General features: G+C 38.8%; 1 protein-coding gene across 4 annotated transcripts in view; it reads left to right on the forward strand.

Moving 5' to 3' along the window:
* The window catches only part of CSNK1D (casein kinase 1 delta), a 34,954-nt gene extending 15,581 nt beyond the window's left edge, over positions 1-19,373 (forward strand). The window contains exons 7-10 of one of the 4 annotated variants that reach the window (XR_010067201.1): positions 420-591; positions 6,420-6,559; positions 11,968-14,409; positions 17,251-19,373. Coding sequence is in view for 3 of the 4 variants with exons in the window: in XM_063293257.1 (XP_063149327.1) it covers positions 420-591; positions 6,420-6,559; positions 9,230-9,286 (369 nt within the window). In the remaining variant the exon portion in view is untranslated. The other 3 variants (XM_063293260.1, XM_063293259.1, XM_063293257.1) reach the window with 3 other exon arrangements.
* Positions 19,374-22,173: the final 2,800 nt, after the last annotated feature.

Raw genomic sequence — 22,173 nt, forward strand, 5'->3', positions numbered from 1 at the left:
GAAAGTGCCAGTCCAGCCAGTTCCCTGCAGTCTTCCTAAGTTTTGGAATGGCTGATACTTCTTTTATTTACTAATCATTGTAGGTTGTCATCCCAATTAGTTCCTGCTTTGTTGCAGAAGTAAAGAAACAAGGCTGATAAAATAGCTTGCTCAAGGCCACCTATTAGATCAGCATCTGATTTGGTCCAGTTCTGGCAAAAATATCATCTGTGACTTGCTGAGTGGTGTGAATAAGCACAGCCAAATGTGCTTATGACAATGCATGCTGTTTTTAACAGCATAATCAGAAACTTGGGGTAAGACATTTGCTCTGATATAAATGATTTATTCTAACATATAAAGTACTCATTTATAGATTCTGCTATGGCTGCCCTGCATTATTTCCAACTTCTAGCCATGGTTATTGTTTTTTCTTGAAGGGTGCAAGCCGAGCAGTAGAAGATGCTGAGCGTGAAAGAAGAGAGAGAGAAGAAAGAATGAGACACACACGCAATCCAGCGGTTCGTGGATTACCTTCTACTGCCTCAGGGAGGCTAAGGGGGACACAAGATGTAGCTCCACCAACTCCTCTTACTCCAACTTCACATACCGGTAAGCGGAAGAATCTTTTTCTTTACTCCTTTGAATGGCAGACCAGTTGCTCTTACTGCTTTGTACCAATTCTTTGTTAAAAAATAAAAATTGAGTTTTCAGTAACTGTTTTGAAGAAAAGAGATGGGAACGGTGCTATTAATAAGAAAAAAACAATGTCTAAATCCGTTTCCTATTACTTCTTCCAAGAAAGGGGTCTCTCTTTCTCTCTCCATATTTTTCTTCACAGTCATGTGAGATAGATTAGGCTGAGAGGCATTGAATTGTTGCAAGCTGACCCAGTGAACTTTCTAACTGATCAGGCATTTGCAGCAAGGTCTCCCCAGCTCTAGCCTAACTATATCACAACACTGCATTTCCATGTGTAATAGCAAAATTATAAGGCACTCACGAAGCAAACTTCTACTATTTTCACCGTACAAACCTCTTTTCCTCCTCCTCTTTCCAGAACAACTGGTTGTGATAAGATTAGGTTGACTGATGTCCTCAGCCAACGTTCAAGACACACATTTTGGTGGGATTTTAAATCTGGGTCTCCCACCATCTAAATGAAATGCTGTTCATTACCTAATGCTATTGTTGCCAGCCTTATATTACCAATAAATACTGCTATCAGGAAGACTTCCCACATTCTAATGTTCCTTGAGGGGAAGTTGTGTGCTTGTGTTTGGGAAGGAGGCAGCTGAGTCGTGTAACCTTTGTCCCTGTGATGAATATTTGCAGTAAGAAAGTCTTAGTGTTAAGAAGATTGCACGTTCTTCAAGGTACTTCACTTACGAGCAGTACCCCATGAGGGTTCATGGGACTGAACAGCAACTGAAGATGAAAGGCTTGAGGGGACTGCTTGATGGCAAACCTGAGCTATTCTGAGCATGCATGCTCCCAGAAGTTCTAGGTAGGGCTGCAAAGCTGCCGTTCCAAGCTTTCAGGAGGCTGCTTCCTGCAAGCAATACATCTCATTGAAGCAACTGCACGATATTAAGTATGATTGATTGATTATTGGATTAACACCCCACCATAATCAATCCACTCTTGCCATTTTTCAGTGAATACAGTGAAATGACAATTTAAACATCTACATAGAATACCAATATAAATGACCATAAATACAAGGGAATTAAATAATAAAAATGGTGCAGTAAATTAAGTCATCAAAACCATGACAATGCTCTCCCAGAATAATTTCAGTTTTTAATAGCTTCCTAAAGGCCAAGGGGTTGCAGGAGAGTGGCAAGGCTCCTCTCCAGTAGGAGGCCATTCCAAAGCAGTACAGGTAGTCCTCGGGTTATGATGGCAATTGGGACCGGGATTTTCATCACTAAGTGGTATGGTCATAAAGTGTGATGTCACGTGACCACAATGCTTAACAACAGAAATCCCAGTAGTCCCAGTTGCCTTTGTAACCCCAGGACCACGCAGGGCATTAAGTGAGGACCTTGCATGACTGCAGCGTGGGAAGAGGCAGGAGTCCCAGGCAAGCAGGCCGGCGGGTCAGACCTATGGGCCAGGGGTGGTGCTGTGGGTTGGCGCTAGGGAGCACAGGGCTTGAGGTGGCACTCGGCGGTGGCAGCTTTCAGCAGTCTTAGCCCACCACCACTGCCCCTGGGCCTAGCACCGGCCAGAGTGCCACCTCAAGCACCATGCCGTGGCAGGCCCCTGCAGCAGTGACCTGCCTCAAGCACCAGCCCCATGCCCCTGCAGCATCGGCCAGCAACAAGCCCCAGCACACCAGGCTGCAGCAAGCCCCCCACTCCCTAGCACCTGCCTGCGGCACCTGCCCCCAGCTCTCACCTTTCAACCTGATTGCCTTGGACTTCCACCTCTTCCCAGGCAAAGATGACAAAGGTCAGCTGGGGGCGGCAGTAGGGAGATGGTCATAAATGTGGGCAGGCTCAAATTTTTATCACATCACTGAGGGGGCACTGTGACAGCAGGAACTTTGAGGACCAGTCGAAAGTCCATTTTTTCAGCACCGTCGTAACTTTGAACAGTCACTGAACAAATAGATGTAACTTGAGGACCACCTGTGGCTCCATTGTAGAAAAGCAGCATTGCCTAGCCTTGGTTCTCCTCATATCCTGGAGTTGTGGAACCAGTAGCAGCTGTAGTAATGTTAACATCATCTCCTTTTTATTTTATGTAATGGATCTATAGCAAAAAGTCTATGCAAAAAAGTTCAGAATGTTCTATTGGGATGTTCCATGTTGAGTGTACTTCAACCAAATAAAATGCAAAATACAAGGTGTTCCACTATAAAGCCTTTCCCAGGCTGGGAGCCCTGCATATGTTTGGCTCAAAGTACCTGAATACCCTAAGCATCATGGCCCTTGCTGAGAATTGTGAGAGTTAAGGTCTATATATCTGGAGGATGCTCCCTCACACGGCCTAAGAACAGCACCGCATCAGCGGAAATACACATTTCTGACTATTGACTTAAAGCTGCATGTGCAGTGCACACTTTTTGTATTTGTATTTGTCCTTGCCCACTAGATCAGGCAACCAAGCAGTATGGTGTGTGGCAGTCTTGAAAGCTCAGCAACAGAACAACACTGTGTAATGCATAGGTACAGTGCATATTCTTGTATCTGGAAGACATTTCCTGCATTCTGGGTTGGAAGGATTAGCCAGCGAAAAGATAATTTGCTGTTACCAGAGGGCACCACATGGAGGTTCCTTCCTCACCCCCCTGGCTCTTAAGAGTATGTCTGAATATTATAATGAGAATGGCCTAAAACCTATCCTGTCAAAAACTAATGTCTGTGCTTTCCATCTCAAAAATAGGCAGGCCAGACGTAGGCTTGCTATTATCTGGGATGGAGTGAGTCTGGCACATTGTGAGGCACCATGTTACCTTGGTGTAACACCGAACTGAACATTAACCTTTAAAAGTCATTGTTGCAACTTAAAGCAAAAGATTTCCACCCATAATAATCTTCTCAGGAAGTTGGCTGGTACTACTTGGGGTGCTCACCCTACTACTCTATGCACGGCTGCCCTTGCATTGTGCTACTCGGCGGGAGAGTATGCCTGCTCTGCGCACTCTACCCAGGTGGATAGGGTGCTTAGTGACACATGCCGCATTGTTACTGGATGCTTACGCCCCACTCCACTTGATAAATTATATATCTTGGTGGGAATAACCACGCCAGGCATTAGAAGGAGTGTAGCACAAGGCGTGGAATATGGAAAGGTGTTACACGATCCAGCACACCCATTATTTGGCCAAGTACCTCCTAAAAAAGATTGAAGTCAAGAAGGAGCTTCTTAGACTGTGCTGAGGAGATTGCTACTACACCTCAAACAGAACGATTAAAAAGATGGAAATCTCAAGTAAAACATCTTCATAATTGAATAGAACCTCTTGAGGAGTTGCCTGGAGGTTCGGAGGAGGAGTGGACAGTTTGGAGATATTTAAACAGATTGCCCACTGGTTTGGCCAGAACTAAAGATTATATGGAAAAATGGGGGTTTCTCCCTGAGGGCAAAGATATTTGCTGCGAATGCGGCAATATTCAAACAACTACCCATCTTTTACAGAGCCCTTTGGGACCGACATGCACACAGAATGACTTATTGATCGGAAACACTGCCATCAATGTGGCCCAACATTGGACTAGAGTTATATAAATTTTATATTTTTATTAAATGTTTTTTAACTTTTTAACTTTTAATTAATACCTTCCCCCTTTCTATTTCCTGCACTTCTGACATGAAACGAGACAAGTATCTGGAAAACACACACACAGACACAAGTGAAGCCCACAAGCAATGTCATTATAACTCATGAACTAATTTCCTGATAGCAGCAAATTTAAAAACAGCAGTTTACTTGCTAGGTAAATTTCTGAACATGACTGAACTTGACTAATATGTCCCCTCCCCATGTTTTCCCTTTTATTAACTAATGGATTCTGTAAGTCTCTGTGACTTGGCAATTAAAAAAAAAAGTGAATCTCTTGACATCCCAATACTTGAAAGAACTTGGCACAAAATGCCCATTTTTCAGTGGACTTGGGATAGATGATTGAACATAAAACATTTTGTTCCAAGCTTTTACACTCAAAATGGCTATTTTGAGCCTGTAATACTTTGCACGCTCTTGCTGTAGTCTGGTATTTGATTTCAGAGGGAATTACATCACATTTTAAAATACAAAAAAACAGTAAGTACTCAAATCATAGAGCTGTATTCAATGGATTATGGATTATACAAGCTAAGCAATAGATAACCCCATAATTAAACACATTCATAGTACCCAATAAATTTTTAACATTCTTCTAATGACAAGCGAATAAGGAAACATGGACTTGACAGAGAAAGTAATTCTAAGGTTGTGACTAGAACTTAGAACACTCAGAGAACAGGATCTCAGATTTTTGTTCTCAAGCTTACGCAGCAGCCCTTCAGCTAATCTGGCTTCAAGTCCTAATGCCTTTGAGATACACTGGCCTGCATGTAAGAATTGCAGTCTAAACCAGCTTTTGTCAATACATGAACATAATCTATGTAACTTCTTCTTGTCAAATGGCAATAGTGAACATCTTGCAACTTTTTAAGGAAGTTACCAAACTTAAGCTACCCTAACATTAAATTATCGTAATTCAACAGGAAAGTTACCTAGCTTTTAAAAGAATTTAAGCTATTCTGGATCCTCCTTAACATTTTACACCCACTCCTCATTTAGTGACAGAGTTCTATTCCAACAACCAGGCCATTAAGCGAAATGGATACTAAGTGAACATGAGACACTGTGAAGATCACTGGTTGCTGCAGTCTCATTCAGATAAAGTTCTCTTGTACAGCTATGTCAACATTACTCATTCTTTGGCATGCGTTGTTGTCAGACATCATGAAATTCGGTCGTAAGTGCGTGCATTGGTTGGAAAATGAGTATTTTATTACCATTGTATTTGCGAATGGTTGGTAACTGAGGAAGTCGCTTAACAAGGAGTGGGTGTACATTTAAGAGCAATAAAAATTATTGAACTAAACTTCCTAGGTTGAATTAGGGTTCATGGTTTGACACCAACTATTTTTCTATTTATCAGATTTTCATCCCACCTTTCCTTCAGGAGTTCAAGGCGACATATATAATACTGTAGAATCCTTGGTGCTCTCTCAGCTTGGCTGTTTGCTTGCAGATGTTTCATTACCCAACTAGGTGACCTTGCACTGCTGATGTTACCTAATTGCGTAATGAAACATTTGCAAGCAAACAGCCAAGCTCAGAGAGCACCAAGGACTCCACAGTTCCATCCTGTGCTACATATATACTTTTCTGTTGGAATATGTGACACTCGCTCCTCCCGATTTTTCCAACAATCCTGTAAGGTAGATTGGGTGATGTAATGGTATGTGGGAAAGGCCTTGGGAGATGAGGCGAAGAGATGCTGCCTAGGGAATGGTCAGATAACAGCATAGCCTGCAGCTGGATAGTGGGCAGGGCAAGAGGCTCAGAAGAGACCCTCCCTAGTTTCTTGGGCGGTAGATGGTGGGAGAATTGTACTTTCAGACTTCCAAGATTCTGTTAATGTAGCTTTTACAATAAAGTAGAATTAGCTTACCTGGTCCTATTTCCTGTCTGGTCTACTGGGAAGGCTGACAGGGTTACAGTGAGCGAGTGGCCAAAGTTACCCAGTGAGGTTTCATGGCTGTGGGTTGATTAGATCCAGGGTCTCCCTGGTGCCTGTCCAACATTTAACCACACTGGCTTATATACTGACTACATCAAGAAAGTCTACAGAATCCAGGAATAACTCATAGCCAATAATTATACTGTATGTACAAAACCTGATAATGATAATTCCTTTTTTTGTGGGGGGTGTCAGCAAATACATCTCCTCGGCCAGTTTCTGGAATGGAGCGAGAACGGAAAGTGAGTATGCGATTGCATCGTGGGGCCCCTGTGAATATCTCCTCGTCTGATTTAACAGGTCGACAAGATACCTCACGCATGTCAACCTCACAGGTACAAAACTATTCATTTTATGGGGAAAGAAATAGAAGTGTATATAGTTTTCTTTGGCATTCGTTTTCAGTTTGGAAATGCCCTGGGCTCTGAATTGAATGGCTTACCTCACTGTTGTTATGTTTTAAACATGCTGATCTCTTACGGAATCAGCTGAAGAATAGCTATTTGTGAAGGCCTCTGATCTTGAGGCTTTAATGTGAAGGAGAGGGACTAATAGGCTATGGAAATTTATAGCTGGATACCTCCCTTGCTTAACACCTTTTTGGATCTTTGTGTATTCACAGGGTACAGACTTTTAACAGCCATGGAAATTTCAGTGACTTTTGCTATACTCTGTGAATCGTCAACTGACTTAAAGGTCATGTTTTTTCTTAACCACTGCAGATCTCGGAAGCCTTGTGCAAATGAATGAATATTAGTATTGGATATGTTTGATGAAGAAGGATCAATAAGCACTCTTCCTTTAACCTTGGACAAATACAATTTGTCCAGTATTAGAGATGGATAACATCAATTATAGCTGGTCACTTAGCATTATGTTTAGTAGTGCTTAGTGACCCCCCCAAAAAAGCCAAACCTAGCAGCCAACAACTCTGAGATCTTGACATAATTTGTGGTTGTATTTCCAAATAAATTATCACTTAATGAGAAATAGTTACAGTTACCAGCTCCTGTCTGGTATAATCAATTGTATTTAATAGTATCGGTTGTAGGAGGAATTTACTTAGGAATACTAAACATCTGAAAGGATTGTGAGTAATAAGAGATGAAAATAGGAAAGAGTCTCTTGTGCTTCCTTTGTATACTTTTATAGTAATTCAGTAGGTGCTGTTCATGCATCTTTGATTTTTTTTCTTAGCACTTTTAAGAATCCTATTTGATTTGAGAAGCAGAAATGCTTTTTCAGATTAGCTTTGGGCATGCATTCTTGTAGGAAATACACAGCTAAATTAGAGTAGTAGTAAAATCTGAATATGTCTGCAGTAATCAAGCACCTTGACTTTGGGACCATTAGTCATGGCTTGCAATTTTTCCCATAAAGCATACATCATTTTTTGAAATGTATGTCAAATACTCAAAATACATCTGTGTCAAGTTTCAACACATTGTATAATTGGCTATAAATAAAGATTTCCAATGTATAAAGGCCAGCATATGCTAGAAGAAAAATGCATTTTTTGCATCTTATGAAATAGGATAATGTTAATGCCATTTACCTTGTTTTTATGTATTTCTAAACAAAAGACAACTTCTTACCACGCTGTTAAATAATATTAGCTGTAAGTTTTTGTTTCATTTCATAATGTATGTGTGGCATGCAATCACGTCAGTTTGGGAGTTCATATATAATGTGTTAAAAATTGGATTTTGACTTGTAAAGTGTTCAGCAATGAAGTATGGGTCTCAGGATTCTGTATCTGTATTCAAATATCTTTTTAAAAAGCTGGGAATTTAGAAACAATAAGTTTGAGTTAGATGCTGATGGGGGATTATAATCAAAGACAGAGAGCACATTATAAAAATTGGGGAAGTTAATCAAGAAAGAAGTGTAGATTCCAAGCCTTGGTAAATTAGGCTGTGATCCCATGTTACATGAGGAAGTAGTAAAGTAGCAAAAGTTTCTACAGGTGACTAGGATGGCGATATAGATGTTTTAATTATAAAAAATGATTTTAGCACCAGTGGTCAAATGAGAGGCTCAAAGATTTGTAATTAAGAAGTGGAAAACTCACCCAAAGAAGTAATTATGGGTGAATATAAATGTAGTCTGTAAAAGCATAAGTGATTACAGTTAAACTGTACAGTTAAACTGCCACACCTGGGCTGCAAAAATTCAGAAGACCATTAGCAGCAAAAAATTAGAATTTACTTTCTGCCCTCTAGTAATCATTTGCATTTTTCATCTTAGGTATGGGTAGCTCTAGTTACAATGTATTAGTTGCCATTAGAAAGGAAAAAAGGAAGTGCTTATAGGAATATGGACAGAATTGCATTTAGTAAATGTTCATAGCATTGCTTATTTTAGTCCCAGTTTAATAAACCCTGATTGTTGATAGTACACTTTTATAGATGAAAGATATGTAATCTGAATTTATGACAAAAGGATATTTGAAACAGCAGTCTTTTAAAGCAATACTAAATGACCTCTGATCAGAGAATAATGTTTAAAGGAATATATAATTTAAAAGTTTAAGCTCCATGGGAATATAGCTTTTGTTACCTAATACAAGCTTTTGCAATCAAGTACTTAAATAACCTGACTACATTCTGCAGGTCCAAAATCTTTAACATATTAATAAAGAAATTATTTATAATAGTAATTATAACTATTTTATTACACTATATTATTATTATTTTTCTTGAAAACCCTGCTTCGTTACATTGGAGCAGATGATGGTCTGCTGAATAAATTTCTGGATTATTTGTTTCCATTGTTTTTGGTGAGCAAATATTTCAGAAAATACTTCATTATGCACTACCCAAAGTTGCAATAAATAAAATGGTGATCTCCTTGGCTCTTAATACAAGGGCATTCCCTTACATGCTGAGAAAGATATTTCTCTTTAGGGCTTGAGTAAGTATATCCTGTGGGAGACTTGCTAATTTTGAAGAAATGAAACCTTGTGAGGTTTTGAGACTCTTTCTTTTATCCTTCCATCTGTAAAGCCAAGCTCCTGCAGACCTCGAAGGAAGAGGAAGAAAGTGCGCATTTTAACCTCTTAAGTTACCTGAAATAAAGCACTTTTGGACTCTTAAGATGTAATTATTTGCTTTCCTTTACATCAGACTCACTGAAGGCCAGCAAGCTGTATTATGTACAATATGTGTAAATGTTTCTTTGGTTTTGATACTGAGTTTAGAAGGCATTAAATTTCAAGCCCATCTTGCCTTACCCCCGTATCTCATTCTCTTGGTATATGGTTAATGTTTGTCTTGCACACTTGGGAGGAATCAGCAGCAAATTATTTTAAAATTATTTTAAAATTATTGTTCATTTTGTTAATGACTAACTAAAATCTGATATGGAACAGAAAAGCTGCCAGTGACTACATATCATTAATGGTTAAAAAGTGTTGTGAATGATTAGGTACAGATTGACGAAGGTTTTGGAATTTGACATGAGTTTATGCAGATGAACAGATAATTATCAGCCTGAACCCCCAGATGGTAATAACTGAATTCCAAAGAACAGTATTCTTCATATGCATGAAGACTGAATTCTCCATCTCCACACAGTTTTGTGTGTTATTTTTCTAATTAAAAACGCTGCCCCTTCAGTATCATATATAATAGTGCAACTAGCACACAAATGTAGTACAAATTAGACTACTTTTTAAAACGGTGGCTTAACTGATTAAAAGAAGGATAATTAGTTTGAAGTAAATTGGTTGATGGGCATGATAATTTAAATCATTTTAAATTGCTTTAGGTTGAGAATATTGTGTCTTTTATTTTCATCCAACTGTGTTTGGAATTTCGAGAGAATGTCTCTTTCAAAAAACTTTTAGGGAGCCAAATTAGAATATTTTTGTAAAAGACAAACTATCACTTGAAAATCTGGCTAATCTTAAAGCTTGACAATGCTAAGTAGCTAAACATTATATTAGAAGTGTTAGGAGCTTAGAATTTCTAAGAGGTCAAACCTTCTGTAACTCCATGGCTGGTCTTGCCTCTCCTTGTTTTACAGGTCCCAAAGAATACCAAAATCCACTGTATTTCAAAAGTAGGTTAGGATCTAGTTACATAGATCTGGGCTGCAAAAATCCAGACAACCACTAGTTGGCAGCAGAAATAGATCTCTAATAGTCTACTGGGTTTTTGCAGCCCACATCCAATAACCTTACAGGTGCTAAAATCAATTAAAAATAACTCTCTCTCTTGATTTATACGTATTAGGTGACATTAATTTCTCTAAATTTCATAGTGTAATGCAGTTTGAATTCTCAATGCAATCGAACTTCTTTTCTTAGCTGACTGTGAAAAGTACAGTGTTCTTTTTTTCCCTAGTGAAAAGCAACTAGAGTAGGTTTTATAATAAATGATCTGAAAGGTTTCTTTTTGAAAAAGGGTTTAGCATTCTTGCAAAACTAGAATCTGCCATTTTTATCTGGTGGAGGGGCAGAGAGTCCTGTGGTTGCTTCCCAAGGGCTGCACAATATCATTGGCTGAAGGCCCCTTCCTGTTTCTTTGTGCACTAAGTTGCACAGAACAGAGACAACAAGGAAGAAGAGGACTTTTGACTGGATAGAGAGATTTTCCCTTTCTAGTGCTAAACTGTGATTTAGCAAGATGTGCATGAGCTTTCATGTTAACCAGCCCATGTATTTCTGAATGGCTTGAATATAGACTTTGGAAGTATTTCCTTTAAGAATTAACTAACTGCAGTTTGACATCTGGCGCAATTTGATTCTTGATATGTATAGTCTATTTCAAACAAGCCAACTGTACATTGTAGTGACATGATTTTTAAATACTGTTTTATAACTTTAACATATTGTGTCATAGTAGTAAGGCCTGGAGTAAAATAGTCTTCCATCTGGCCTTTCAGAATTCAGGGGAATATTTGCCTTATCTGTAAGCTAACTAACTAAGCTCTTGTAATTTGCCATGTAATCTTCCAAATTCTGCCAGCCCACCATTCCTTTTGCCTGGTTTTGCTATGGAGAAGGAAAAGTTACTATCAGGGTTGACTCCTCCAAGCAGGTGAACTAGACAGTCACTTAGGATATCAAGTTAAGTATGGCTCCAAATTTTGAGGGGGGAAAAGTCAAATTTTAAAAACGGAAATCTTTTTGTGGGTGGGGGCACCAGTTTCATTGTTCACCTAGGATACTAGATGGAGGCAGTAGTCTAAGGTTGCCACAAATAGTACTCACCGTGTTTCAGTGCTGTCGTTCCTGATAGGATACCTGTAGCACAGAGCTGTGTCATAATTGTCAGCAAGGGAGGAAGATCAGTATTAAGGCCAATAAGAGGCCAAAGACCAGGGACCAAACAGCTGGGACCAGGGTAGAACTGAATGCTTCAAAAATATGGATTCTCTTTCTCCATTGTAATAGCAAAATTAAAGTTCTCATTCAAATACTTTAAAGATTTGGCCAAATAATTCCAAAGCACACATTTTTTTAAATCATTCTGAGATTTCATTCTTAGAGCGTGCTTTCAGAGATCACGGTCCTTGCTGAAGATAAAATACAGCCTGCTTGCTGTATTTGTAGTGCTTATGGTCATATTGCCCAGACCTCTGCATGGAAATCTTAGCCTCTTCTGAGTTTTAAGGATTCAGCCTTATTAAATTGTGTGAATTCTTACGTTAGCACCCTGGTTAATAATTCTGTCAGCATTAAATCCCAGTTATGACTCCTTACAGTCAACATTAACTATTTCCTTGGTGACCACTCTAGCAGGTACACCAGGGGATGGGGTGTGAGTGGAGCCTGCGGGGAGCTGAGAATTTGAAGTTGCTGCAAAGAAAGAAGTGCAGGAAGAAGAACAAATGAGGCAAAAAGCAGAAGATGATGAAGAAAGAAGAGTTAACAGAGAGCAGAGACATGGATTTAAAAGGGACATTTTCCTTCTTAAATGTTTGAATTTTATTGTGAAGTATGAAATAAAACTGCGAAAATTTCTAGGTTCTGCACTTTGGCCAGATTTTTATTTTGGCCTCTGCTGAAACATGCATGCAGTATAAATAGCAGTTGATTGTGAGCCAGATGAAAGTTCTTCTCCCCATACATGGTGGCATGTAAGAGATAAACAAAGATTTTATGAGTATTGTAGTCCAGCCAGAGTTTACTTAATAGTTCCCTGTTTGCAGCAGCATAGATTAGCTTGTTCCATAGTGGTGGACAGAATCAGTCAGGGTGGAGATAAACTGCATTAAAGAGTCTTACTCATGTTGAAATCATACTGATGGATGGTAGTCAATTGGATCAGAGGCAGGGACAGGTGAAGGAGCCATTTCTAAAAGAGCAGAGTTTTGCAGGAGATAAGTGGAATGCTTTGAGATATTTTTACACAAAGCCTTGAGAATACACACCTGTTTGGTCTTCATGGGGAGACAGCTGTCAGGACTCATACAACCTTGCACAACTTCTCTAGTAATGTACAGAGACAGCATGAGCAGGGCTTCTCTATCTGGAGGACTTGGGTTGTGGGTTTGAGTAGGTTTTTGCGAGGGGAAGAGATACTAATCATGTGAGCCTGAAGAAGCCTGAACACACATTTATTACCTCACTGATAAATGGGTCAGTTGCCTGGGTAATTGAAGTTTCAGTCTTAAAATATCCAGGGTTGGAAAATACTGATAATTACTGGCAAGAAAGATTGTGCAGGAACCACAGGTACCGAGCATTGTCATGACATGAGGCTCATCTGTGTGAGCAGCTTTATTCTGATCTCCCCTTCGAGGATGGAAGAATCACATGCCAACCTACAGAGATGACCTGATCCCCTAGGCTCAGCATTGTTTTTTTTAAAAATATTTCCAGCATTTATTGAGTTCAGTATTTACAGTATTACTTATTTGAAAGTCTACAACAAGCCGTTCACTTTATCTTTTTTTCTGTAAAAGTTGGCCTATATTTAGCTGATGTGTGTTTGACGTCCTATGTTATTATGATCCTTTTTCATGATAATTTCAGACCTAATAACTTTTTCTCAGTGACATGCTTCAAACATTGGTTCTGTCAGAAATGTTTTTGTTAGCATGGCAAAAATGGAGGGACAGTGTTCACAAAACAATTGGGAAAATGTGATTGCTGGTGAATGAGTATTCTTACTGTTTTTGAATAGTACAGTGACTTCTAGCTGGTAGAAATAATTAGTTTTTCAGTTTAGTCATCATCTGCACGGTGGGGATATGGTAATCAATATTTTTTCCTTACAAAAAACACTTAAGCTTGTCTTTTTGTTTCTTGATGGATTGAACTCCATACAGGTATCTTTTTTATAATTTGATCTTAGAGTTTCCTGCTCTATAGGTGAGATTTTACGTTCTTAAACATTTCATTCAGGTGTAGCGGTAGAAAAGTTGGGCATTTTTATGAGAAGAGGATGGTTTTGTCTAACTACGTTTCACCTGCTGCTAGGAAGAAATGTTGGTTTGTGTGGGCACTTGCATTGCTTGCTGAAATGTACGCAAAGGAAAAGAAGCACTGAGAAAAAAATGTAACTATCCTCTACACAGAAGTGTAATTAATCTTTTGTAGTAAGTTTACAAGATTAGGTTTTGTCTTTTGTGCTGTCTTGGCCAGTTGAGAGCAATAAATGGACTTCTGTTCTAGTGAACACATTGATCTGAAAGCCTGTGTTTGTATCGGTGGATCCTAGTCTGAAGGCTCTAGAATGAGCTTGTACTTAATTGAGTGCTAATGAGAGATGCAGGTTTTCTTGAATTACCCAGGGGTTAAATTTCTCACTGTGATAAAGGAAAATGTTTTTTTGAATCAGTGGCCAGCACAGGCAATAAACCATTAATCTAATGATCCTTTTGAGCTAGGAGTCATTGGAACACAAAACACTTCCAAAATCCTGTTGAGTGTTCCTGCTGCTCAGAGCAGTCTTTCTTCATACATCAGTTCTCCAAACACGTTCTATAAAGCCAGCCTCTACTGTGACCAGTTTGGGCAGTGCTTCTAACCTGTGAAGGCCAATGTCTCTGAGGCTTCTGAAAGGAGCTCCGTTCCAGATAAAGAGCAGCTCCACCTAGAATCTTAGCTTGCAATTAACTTTTGGGCAGTGGAATTGTTTCAAACGGCTGTCTTTTCCCCCCCACCTCAGAATAGCATTCCCTTCGAACACCATGGCAAGTAGCTGCTCGTCTCCTCGTTGGAAAGCAGCACTGGGTGAGTCCCTTCTCGCTAGACTCCAGCTTGGTGGGTGGGTTTGGATGAACTCCTTTGGGGCATTCAAACGGAGTGGCTTTTCGTGTTAATTCTGCACTTTATTTCCCTCTGCCTTGCAGATAACATAACATTAGATGTGCTTTTTCCCAAAAGCTTTTAGTGTTTCACTAGTTCACGTTTTCCCAAAAGCTTTAGTACTTCACAAGAATGGTTTGATTAAAATATGTGTAAGTGAAACCAAAGGATTTATACTACTACTAAAGGGTAGGATAACCTAAAATTTGGAATAACTCCATACGGATCACTCCAGTTTCTACATTGCTTAGCAGTGAATCTGCTCTTTAGCAAGTACGCAAATTGAGTAGCCCATTTGGAAAAACAAGACACCTTGAAGAAAGCCTGAAAGTTTTATTAATCGCATCAAAATATTACTACATACCTGCTGCGCACATTTTTTAATATTTAGTCAGTTCACGTGGCTGCCCAACTTACAGATCGTGACTGCTGATAATGATTAGAAACTATATTCATTTAATTAAAATTATTCCAATGTACAGGAATATCGGGGGAGTCAAAAAAGTCAAAATGGTGGATGTTACCATGCAGTTGAAGCCCTGTCCCCTTTTTAATATGCATCACATGCCCATAAAAGGGGACAGGACTTCAGTTGCAGTGAAAACTAAAACTGGGAACATCTTCACTGCCTAATTTAAGCAGAATTACCTTGTAGCATCAATAAAACAAAAGATTAATGTGGCCTCTTTATTTTTCTCCCTTTCCCACAAGCAGCCAAGATTAAAAAAACATTTTCAGAACTGATATTGAAGCTGGAAACTGTGCCTCTGGAATTGTTACCGCAGACACTTAAATGCTTGTGTTGGTAGTAAATGAATGAATCTGTGATAGCTGAAGCTTATCCGCTGATCTGTCCTTTTGTCTTGATAGTAGGTAGGTCTTCCCCAGAGCAAAACGAAGTCTGTATGGGCAATATGTAGCGTGCTGCCATCTTTAAATATTTCCAGAACTGTTTCTTATGCTCTTTTTTATCCAGCCTGAGATGTTTAGATGTTGCTAACAGCTGTGCTCTCTTTCCCTGCCATTCCTTTTGTTTGTTTGAGTTACGTTCTGCTTTTCTGCCCAAAGGACATTGATAAAGCTTCATAATATGCTAATTTCTCCTCTTGATGTTGATTCACTCTTATTTCTCTTCTCACTACTGCTTTTGTATAGTTGACTCCCAGAGCCCTTTCCTTTATTTATTATATTTGCAACTTATTATCCACATGGATCAGATCAACTGGATAATTCGGCCTTGAGAATTTTAGCTGTGGGAAAGGATTCTCTTCCCAATTACCTTGATTGTAAGATACATTATACTAAATAAATGTTTGCTTGCATTTCCCTGTGAAGAAGACATGTCATGTTTCTTCCTCCTCTCCAGTTTGGCAGGAAGAAAGTTGAAATGAGGATAGGGAAGATGTAAAGATCAGCAGCTGAATAACTGGGGTTGGTAATAGCCAAAACTCTTTAAAGATTACAGCTAAGTTTTGAGTTGCCTGTTTTTATGTACAATTCCTGTTTGAAAACTGGGTATTTAGAGAAAAAAACTGAAGGATCCAGTCTACTATCGAGGTCCTTATCTGTAAAAAATAACCTCTTGTTACATGTCAAAACATTAATGCTGTGGCAATTTGACTTAGTGTTCCTACGAACTGTGCATTCAAGGAATGGTCCTAAAATTGAAACAACATAAAGAGGTGACTTGTCACTTAAAATATGCACAAATGCAAACTAGCATAACTGGCTGCTGGAATACTGGTACACTACAGAGTTGGGACTTGCATCAGCAAGGATTTGGGCTAGGTAAGGATGGGCACTTTGAAACGCTTTTCCTCCTATTCTCAATCATGTGCAAGATGCTCTCTAGAGATTGGCAGTGTTTTGGTAATCTAAGTACTAAAGTTTTATTGTATAATTCTAAATAGGATTCCCTTTGCATTCATAGCTGATACTTTTTTTAAAAAAAGTGTTTCTTCTTGCACATCTTAAGGGGAGCAAAATTTGATTTAGTGTATACAAAGCAAACACATGGTTTTCATCCTGATCTGAAAAATTGGAGGATTTTCAGTAATTTTGTAGATGACTTGGTAGCAGATTGCCTATATGTTGGATACATTTGGAATTAAATGTGACCTTGAAAAGAAGGCACTGCTGACATTGTTCCTGTTTTCAACTAGGAATATTTTAATCCTTCAGAAGTTCAGGTTGTCAAAGGATCTAGATCTAGGGTCTTCCTAATTTGTATCACTTTCAGCATCACAGTTGGAACTGGAAAACTATCAAATTTGGCACAAATTTCTGATTGCAGAGTTCACAGTTGACACTGCATTTGTGATGGGAACATTATTGTAAATAATGCATATTTGTGTGTGTGTGTGTATACACACACACACATGCAGACAGATTTACAACGCATTTGTCACCTTGCTTCTTGCTTTAGGTTTCATTACTGCTCACCTGAGTCATCTAATCTGTTCTCTTTTAACTAGCATGTGCTTTTTTTCATCATCCTTCATACTATTTCTCCCTGCTCACAAGAAGCCTTTTTACCGTACCTTTAATACAGAAGGAACATGTCATTTTGTCATTCCCTTCATGGGCATTACAGGTGGGTGTATCATTGATTCAGTTGGCACATAGATCTCTATACTGGCTTTTCACCCTTCTGAAGTAGATGTGTCTGTTCAATTGCATTTATGGAAAGTGGTGCATGGGTCCAGGTTTTATGCAGTTTCAGTAGGTGTGGGCTGATATTGATACCCTGTTCATTGGCTTCAATAGATTCCTGCTCTGGCGACGACCAGCGTACTCCAATCTGCTGTGCATCGATGAAATAATGTTGCCATTGAGGGGCAGATAATGCATGGCTGATCTCCTATGTTATCAATGGCTTTTACTAGCAAACTATCCCAAACTAGAGCAGAAGAAATATTCCAGCTGGAACTCTCCTTGCCACTGTCTAAAGATACTCACAGGAACATGGACAGAATCCAGCAGCTGCTGCACTACAAGAGGCTTTAGCCCGAAACCTAATAACCTTATGTGAACTCTAGCAACAGGGCTAGAAAAGAAAGAGATGGTATCAGCACTGGCCGCCTGCTATTTAATAGCCATTTTAGTTGTCCCTCAGCAGGCGGCAGTCTTCACCCCCTTTTTATTGTTCTACTGTAATTATAAAACTTTTACTTGGTTTAAGAAAGTTTTGTATTCATTTTGCTAAGATTATTGGCTTAACTTCTCTATTTAAAAAAATCAGTCTTTTGTCTCATTCAAACCCTGTGTGGAAATGTGAAAATTCTGAAGCTTAGTTTAAAACAAACTCAAGACTTGAAACTTCTTGTAAGCTTAAGTGAGAAGGGAATGTCTAACTGAATTAGAAGTGTTTCCTTTTATTTTACACTATTTACTTTTGTATGGTCCCATTCAACAGGAGAAGGGGGATTCTCGAGGGTTTTTAATTTTTAGTTTTACTTTTGGCTGTCTTGTTCTTCCAGGGTTGTTGGGGTTCTTTTTTTAAGACTTTAAATCTCCATATACCACCAACACTTTTCTTTTAATGTTGAGTTGTGTCGAGTGCTGTCCAAGAAAGAGTGGGAGATATTTTGGAAGAAAAAGCTGTACCAAGTAGAGGTGAAAATAATGCTTTTGAAGAACAAAAGGCAAAGTGCGAAAATAATCTTTCAGGAAGTTTTTAATATTGAATGTAGAATGTATTACTTTTATTCATAGAGGAGGATTTGGAGCGAGGCAGGATACCTGTTTCTGCTGGGTTGTTCATACAGATGCCAATAAGGCACTGCCACTGCAGTGGGAGCCGGGTGGTCGTAGGGGTGCTTCTTGATTGCACAGAGGCAGCAAGTGCCGCCAGCCTGCTGCGTTCCGCTAAGGCTTGGAGTTAGAAGCAATCTGTTCCTTCTGCAAGACATCAAGAGAACATTCAAGCTTGTTGAATTCTTTAATTCTTTATTAAAATGTGCAAGCCTGGAACAGCTGGCTTTCAGCTGAAGATATATTTATATAGTGGCCAAAACACTTAGTGTGCCAGCTAATATACATGAAGAATCTTCGTTTTCATGAGCAATATATTTATCCCTTAGTAATCTGGGAAAGTAGAAGGCATGTGAGTCATACCAAATACCACTCAAAGCACCATCAGTCCCACTTTGGGGATGAAAATGCAATATGTAGGTGTGTTGTTACTACTTTTTAATAAATGTGAGATTCTTGCCTCCTTGGAAACTTGGTGGCTAGTACAACTCCGTAAGACTTTTTTCCTGTTAATTTGGAAGCATCTTGTCTCAAAGCTTTGTCAGGTCTCTCTCTCTCCCCCCCCCCCCATTAAGTTCTGTGGATTTTGAACTATGAACAATCTTGTTACTTTTCTTTAGCTACCTTAGTACATTAATCTATTGCTTATTTGTATGTTCAAGGTCTGATTTGATGCAACCTATGATTGGGGGAGTGCAATGGGAATCTGTTTTAATGTTGGTCCATGGAAAATTTTGAATAATTGTATCACTGGTTGCTGTAGATGTTGGTTTTTTGGGCATGTGCACTTCCATTTGTACAGTTCTACACTTCAGTGTGCTTTTTGTAAATACTTGTTGTCAATGATGTAATGTTAGAGACTTTAAAAGGCAGCCTCTTCTTTCTATATATCTGGAACATTCAATTGCTGTACTATACTTAAAAAGTTGACTGCAAACTTCTCAAATTCTTGGTTGTGGGCACTCTTTGCCCTTCCATTATAGTTAAATCTCACCATCACCTGCTGAAAATATAGTTAGAATGTCTCTATAAACCTGTGTATTGGTAACAATATCTCAGAACACCTCATTTGTATTACCACTGTATTTGTGTACTTTAATAATTGTGTAAATAAATTCATAAGGACTTCTAATTTTTTTAATGTGTGGCCGTTTGCTTGCATATCTCATCGGTGCTCTGCATATTAAAACGAACATTGTTTATATACTGTATATATATTTTTTGACCCTCAGTCAGTTTGATTCTCAGAGACTGCCTGGACTAGTCCCTGAGTTTTCTTGGCAAGGTTTCAGAAGTGATTCGCCATTGCCTCCTTCCTAAGGCTGAGAGAGGAGGACTGGCCCAAGGTCACCCAGCTGGCTTTGTGCCCAAGGCAGGAGTAGAACTCAGTCTCCTGGTTTCTAGCCTGATGCCTTAGCCACCACACCAAACTGGCTCTCTTTTTCTATAGTAGTTGGTACTAAATAACGAAGGCAATTTCTTTTGTCTCTGAAAATCCTGATGGAGAATTAATACGAACTTTTTAGCTTTTCTTGTTAAGCTTGTAATAAGCCTTTTTTTTTCTGGTCTCAGCAGCTGAGAGTATTTCTAGATGGGTGACAGCCCTGAAAATATAGGGAGTGGGGTGATTGTGTTATATGGTGTTGACTCTGGAACAAAAGGAAAGAATCCTCAAAATAATTTCTGGGATTGGGATGGAAAAATTGAAATTTAAAAAAAATGTAGGAGAAAGTGAAAGGAACAGGGTTTTTTTTCCATAAAAAACTGAAGACCTGGTTTTGCCATTGCGCCTGGGGCAGGGAGGAGAATAGTCATTCTTGGGAATGGCTGGTATCCTTGAATGGTCCCTTATATATTCACGGACTGAAGTAGAACCTTACTGCCATCTGGATTTTATTGCATTTTGTATTTTTATCTCCTATTTATATCTATATGTAATTTATTATTTATAGGTTGGATTGAATTTTAAATTTTATTTTTATTGTAAACCTCCCAGAGTCCTTCCTCCGGGGGGAGATGGGCGGTGATAAAAATTTGATTGATTGATTGATAGATAGATAGATAGAGGAACAGTGTCTTGCAGTACACAGGGATACCTTTCATTTTGTATCTGGGCCAGTCACTTATTAAAGTAGCCGATGTTGAAACAGTAGTGAAAATGTTTCTTAGTGCTTAGTAAAATAATTGTAGGTGGTCAGTCACCAGACAAATGGAAAATGGAGAAATTTCTACCATTAGTAGACTTCACTCTGTATTGTAACATGGAAGCATAGAAACCCAACATGTAACTAGATGCTAAAGAGGGTTAAGGTAACATGCATGAAATGCACATTATTGTAATAAAAACATACAGCTCTTTTTGTCTCTAGTGGGTTTATTCCAAAAAGCATAGATCTGTTCTTTAAGGTAGACAGCTAGAATGCTATTTCCTGGGATGGCTAAGCAAAATGGACAGATGTTTGAAACTTTCATATCTCCATGGTTTATATACAGATGCTGCTGCACACTGTACTGTCTCATTTGTTTTTATTTATTTATTAATCAAATTTATCACCGCCCATCTCCTTAGGTTATTTTATGCTATGGATTTGCAAAGCACTCTTTTAGACTGTCATGTTTAATACTTCAGTCATTATTTACCATTATCGTTATTCCTTCAGTCAGCTGTTACATCGTTTCTCTCCTACCCTCTCCATGTTATCCCGTGCTTTCTACAGTTCACTTAGAGCAAAAGAAACAAAATCTATTTGCCAACTTGATTTATTTTTTTAAAAAATCCAGCTTGCAAATGAAAATAAAAAGACTCTCTGCAACTGTGTATGTATCTGGCTGGTCACCACTGATTATTATGATATGTGAGAGCAAGCAAGCAAGCAAGCATGGTGTGTTGAGCAGTGAAAAATAGGCCCACTCTACCCTTATACCTTCCATTCTTTGTGAAGTGACCATCTGGATATACTTTAGGTTGTGGAACTGGAGATTTTAATTCCAAGGTCCAGCCCCTTCTTCACCATTCTTGTAGTCTTTCCCAATGTCAGAAGAGGAAGAACATGTACTTTACCCATGAGTGTGATGACTGATAAATGCCTGGTAGAAACATACAAGGAGGCCTTCCGCCAATATTTTCCAGAACTCCAGCTGTTTTCTCAATATTAGAGGTATGACATTTTTGCATCTTGTGTTTTTTTGACTGAGATTGCGTACTATTTGTGCCCTGGTTTCTATAACTGGTTAATGAATAAACCAAAATTGGCTAAATTTATACAAGATGATGACCTAAGGACAGTGTCTTCCTGACCACAATGTCTGTGTTCACATGTTAAGCAAAAACCAAACCATGCTGTAGCTTTGTTATAAATCTTGCCACTGATTTAGAAAACGTGTAAATTCAGCTGACGTGTCATTGTTCTAGGCATGCTTTCTTTCTGGGATAGTTTATTCTGGTGCATGGGAGAAAATAATTCTACCCTTATTGAGAGTGAGAAGTATAAATGAATACTTCTGGTATTTCTGATATTGGAGGTGTTCTATAATTTCAGCAAGTGCATTCATCCTTGGTTTGTTGAATAAACTCCAATTGACTGGATTTGCACAACAGGTTAAGCTCTAAATCACAAAATAGATTTCAAGCTATATGGTAAACTAAAACCAAGTAAACTGTATTACGATTTAACATAATGTGAACTTGGTCACTGTAGTTAAAAGTTCCTGAAAATAAGGTCCTGGCTTCATGAGTTACAAACTACTGTAAATGATTTATCATACAGTTTTCAAATGCGGGACATCATTTTTCCGCTGTAGGTAGAATTATTTTTAAATTGATTCTGAATTGGTTTATGCATTGCACTAACCCACAAATAGATTGAGTTCATTTGTGATGCTAAGGCATGGCTCACAAACCACAATGACTAGATTCATACCACCAAAGCCAAGGAA

This window comes from Candoia aspera, chromosome 2 (assembly GCF_035149785.1).
Source record: "Candoia aspera isolate rCanAsp1 chromosome 2, rCanAsp1.hap2, whole genome shotgun sequence".
In the NCBI taxonomy this organism is placed as follows: domain Eukaryota; kingdom Metazoa; phylum Chordata; class Lepidosauria; order Squamata; family Boidae; genus Candoia; species Candoia aspera.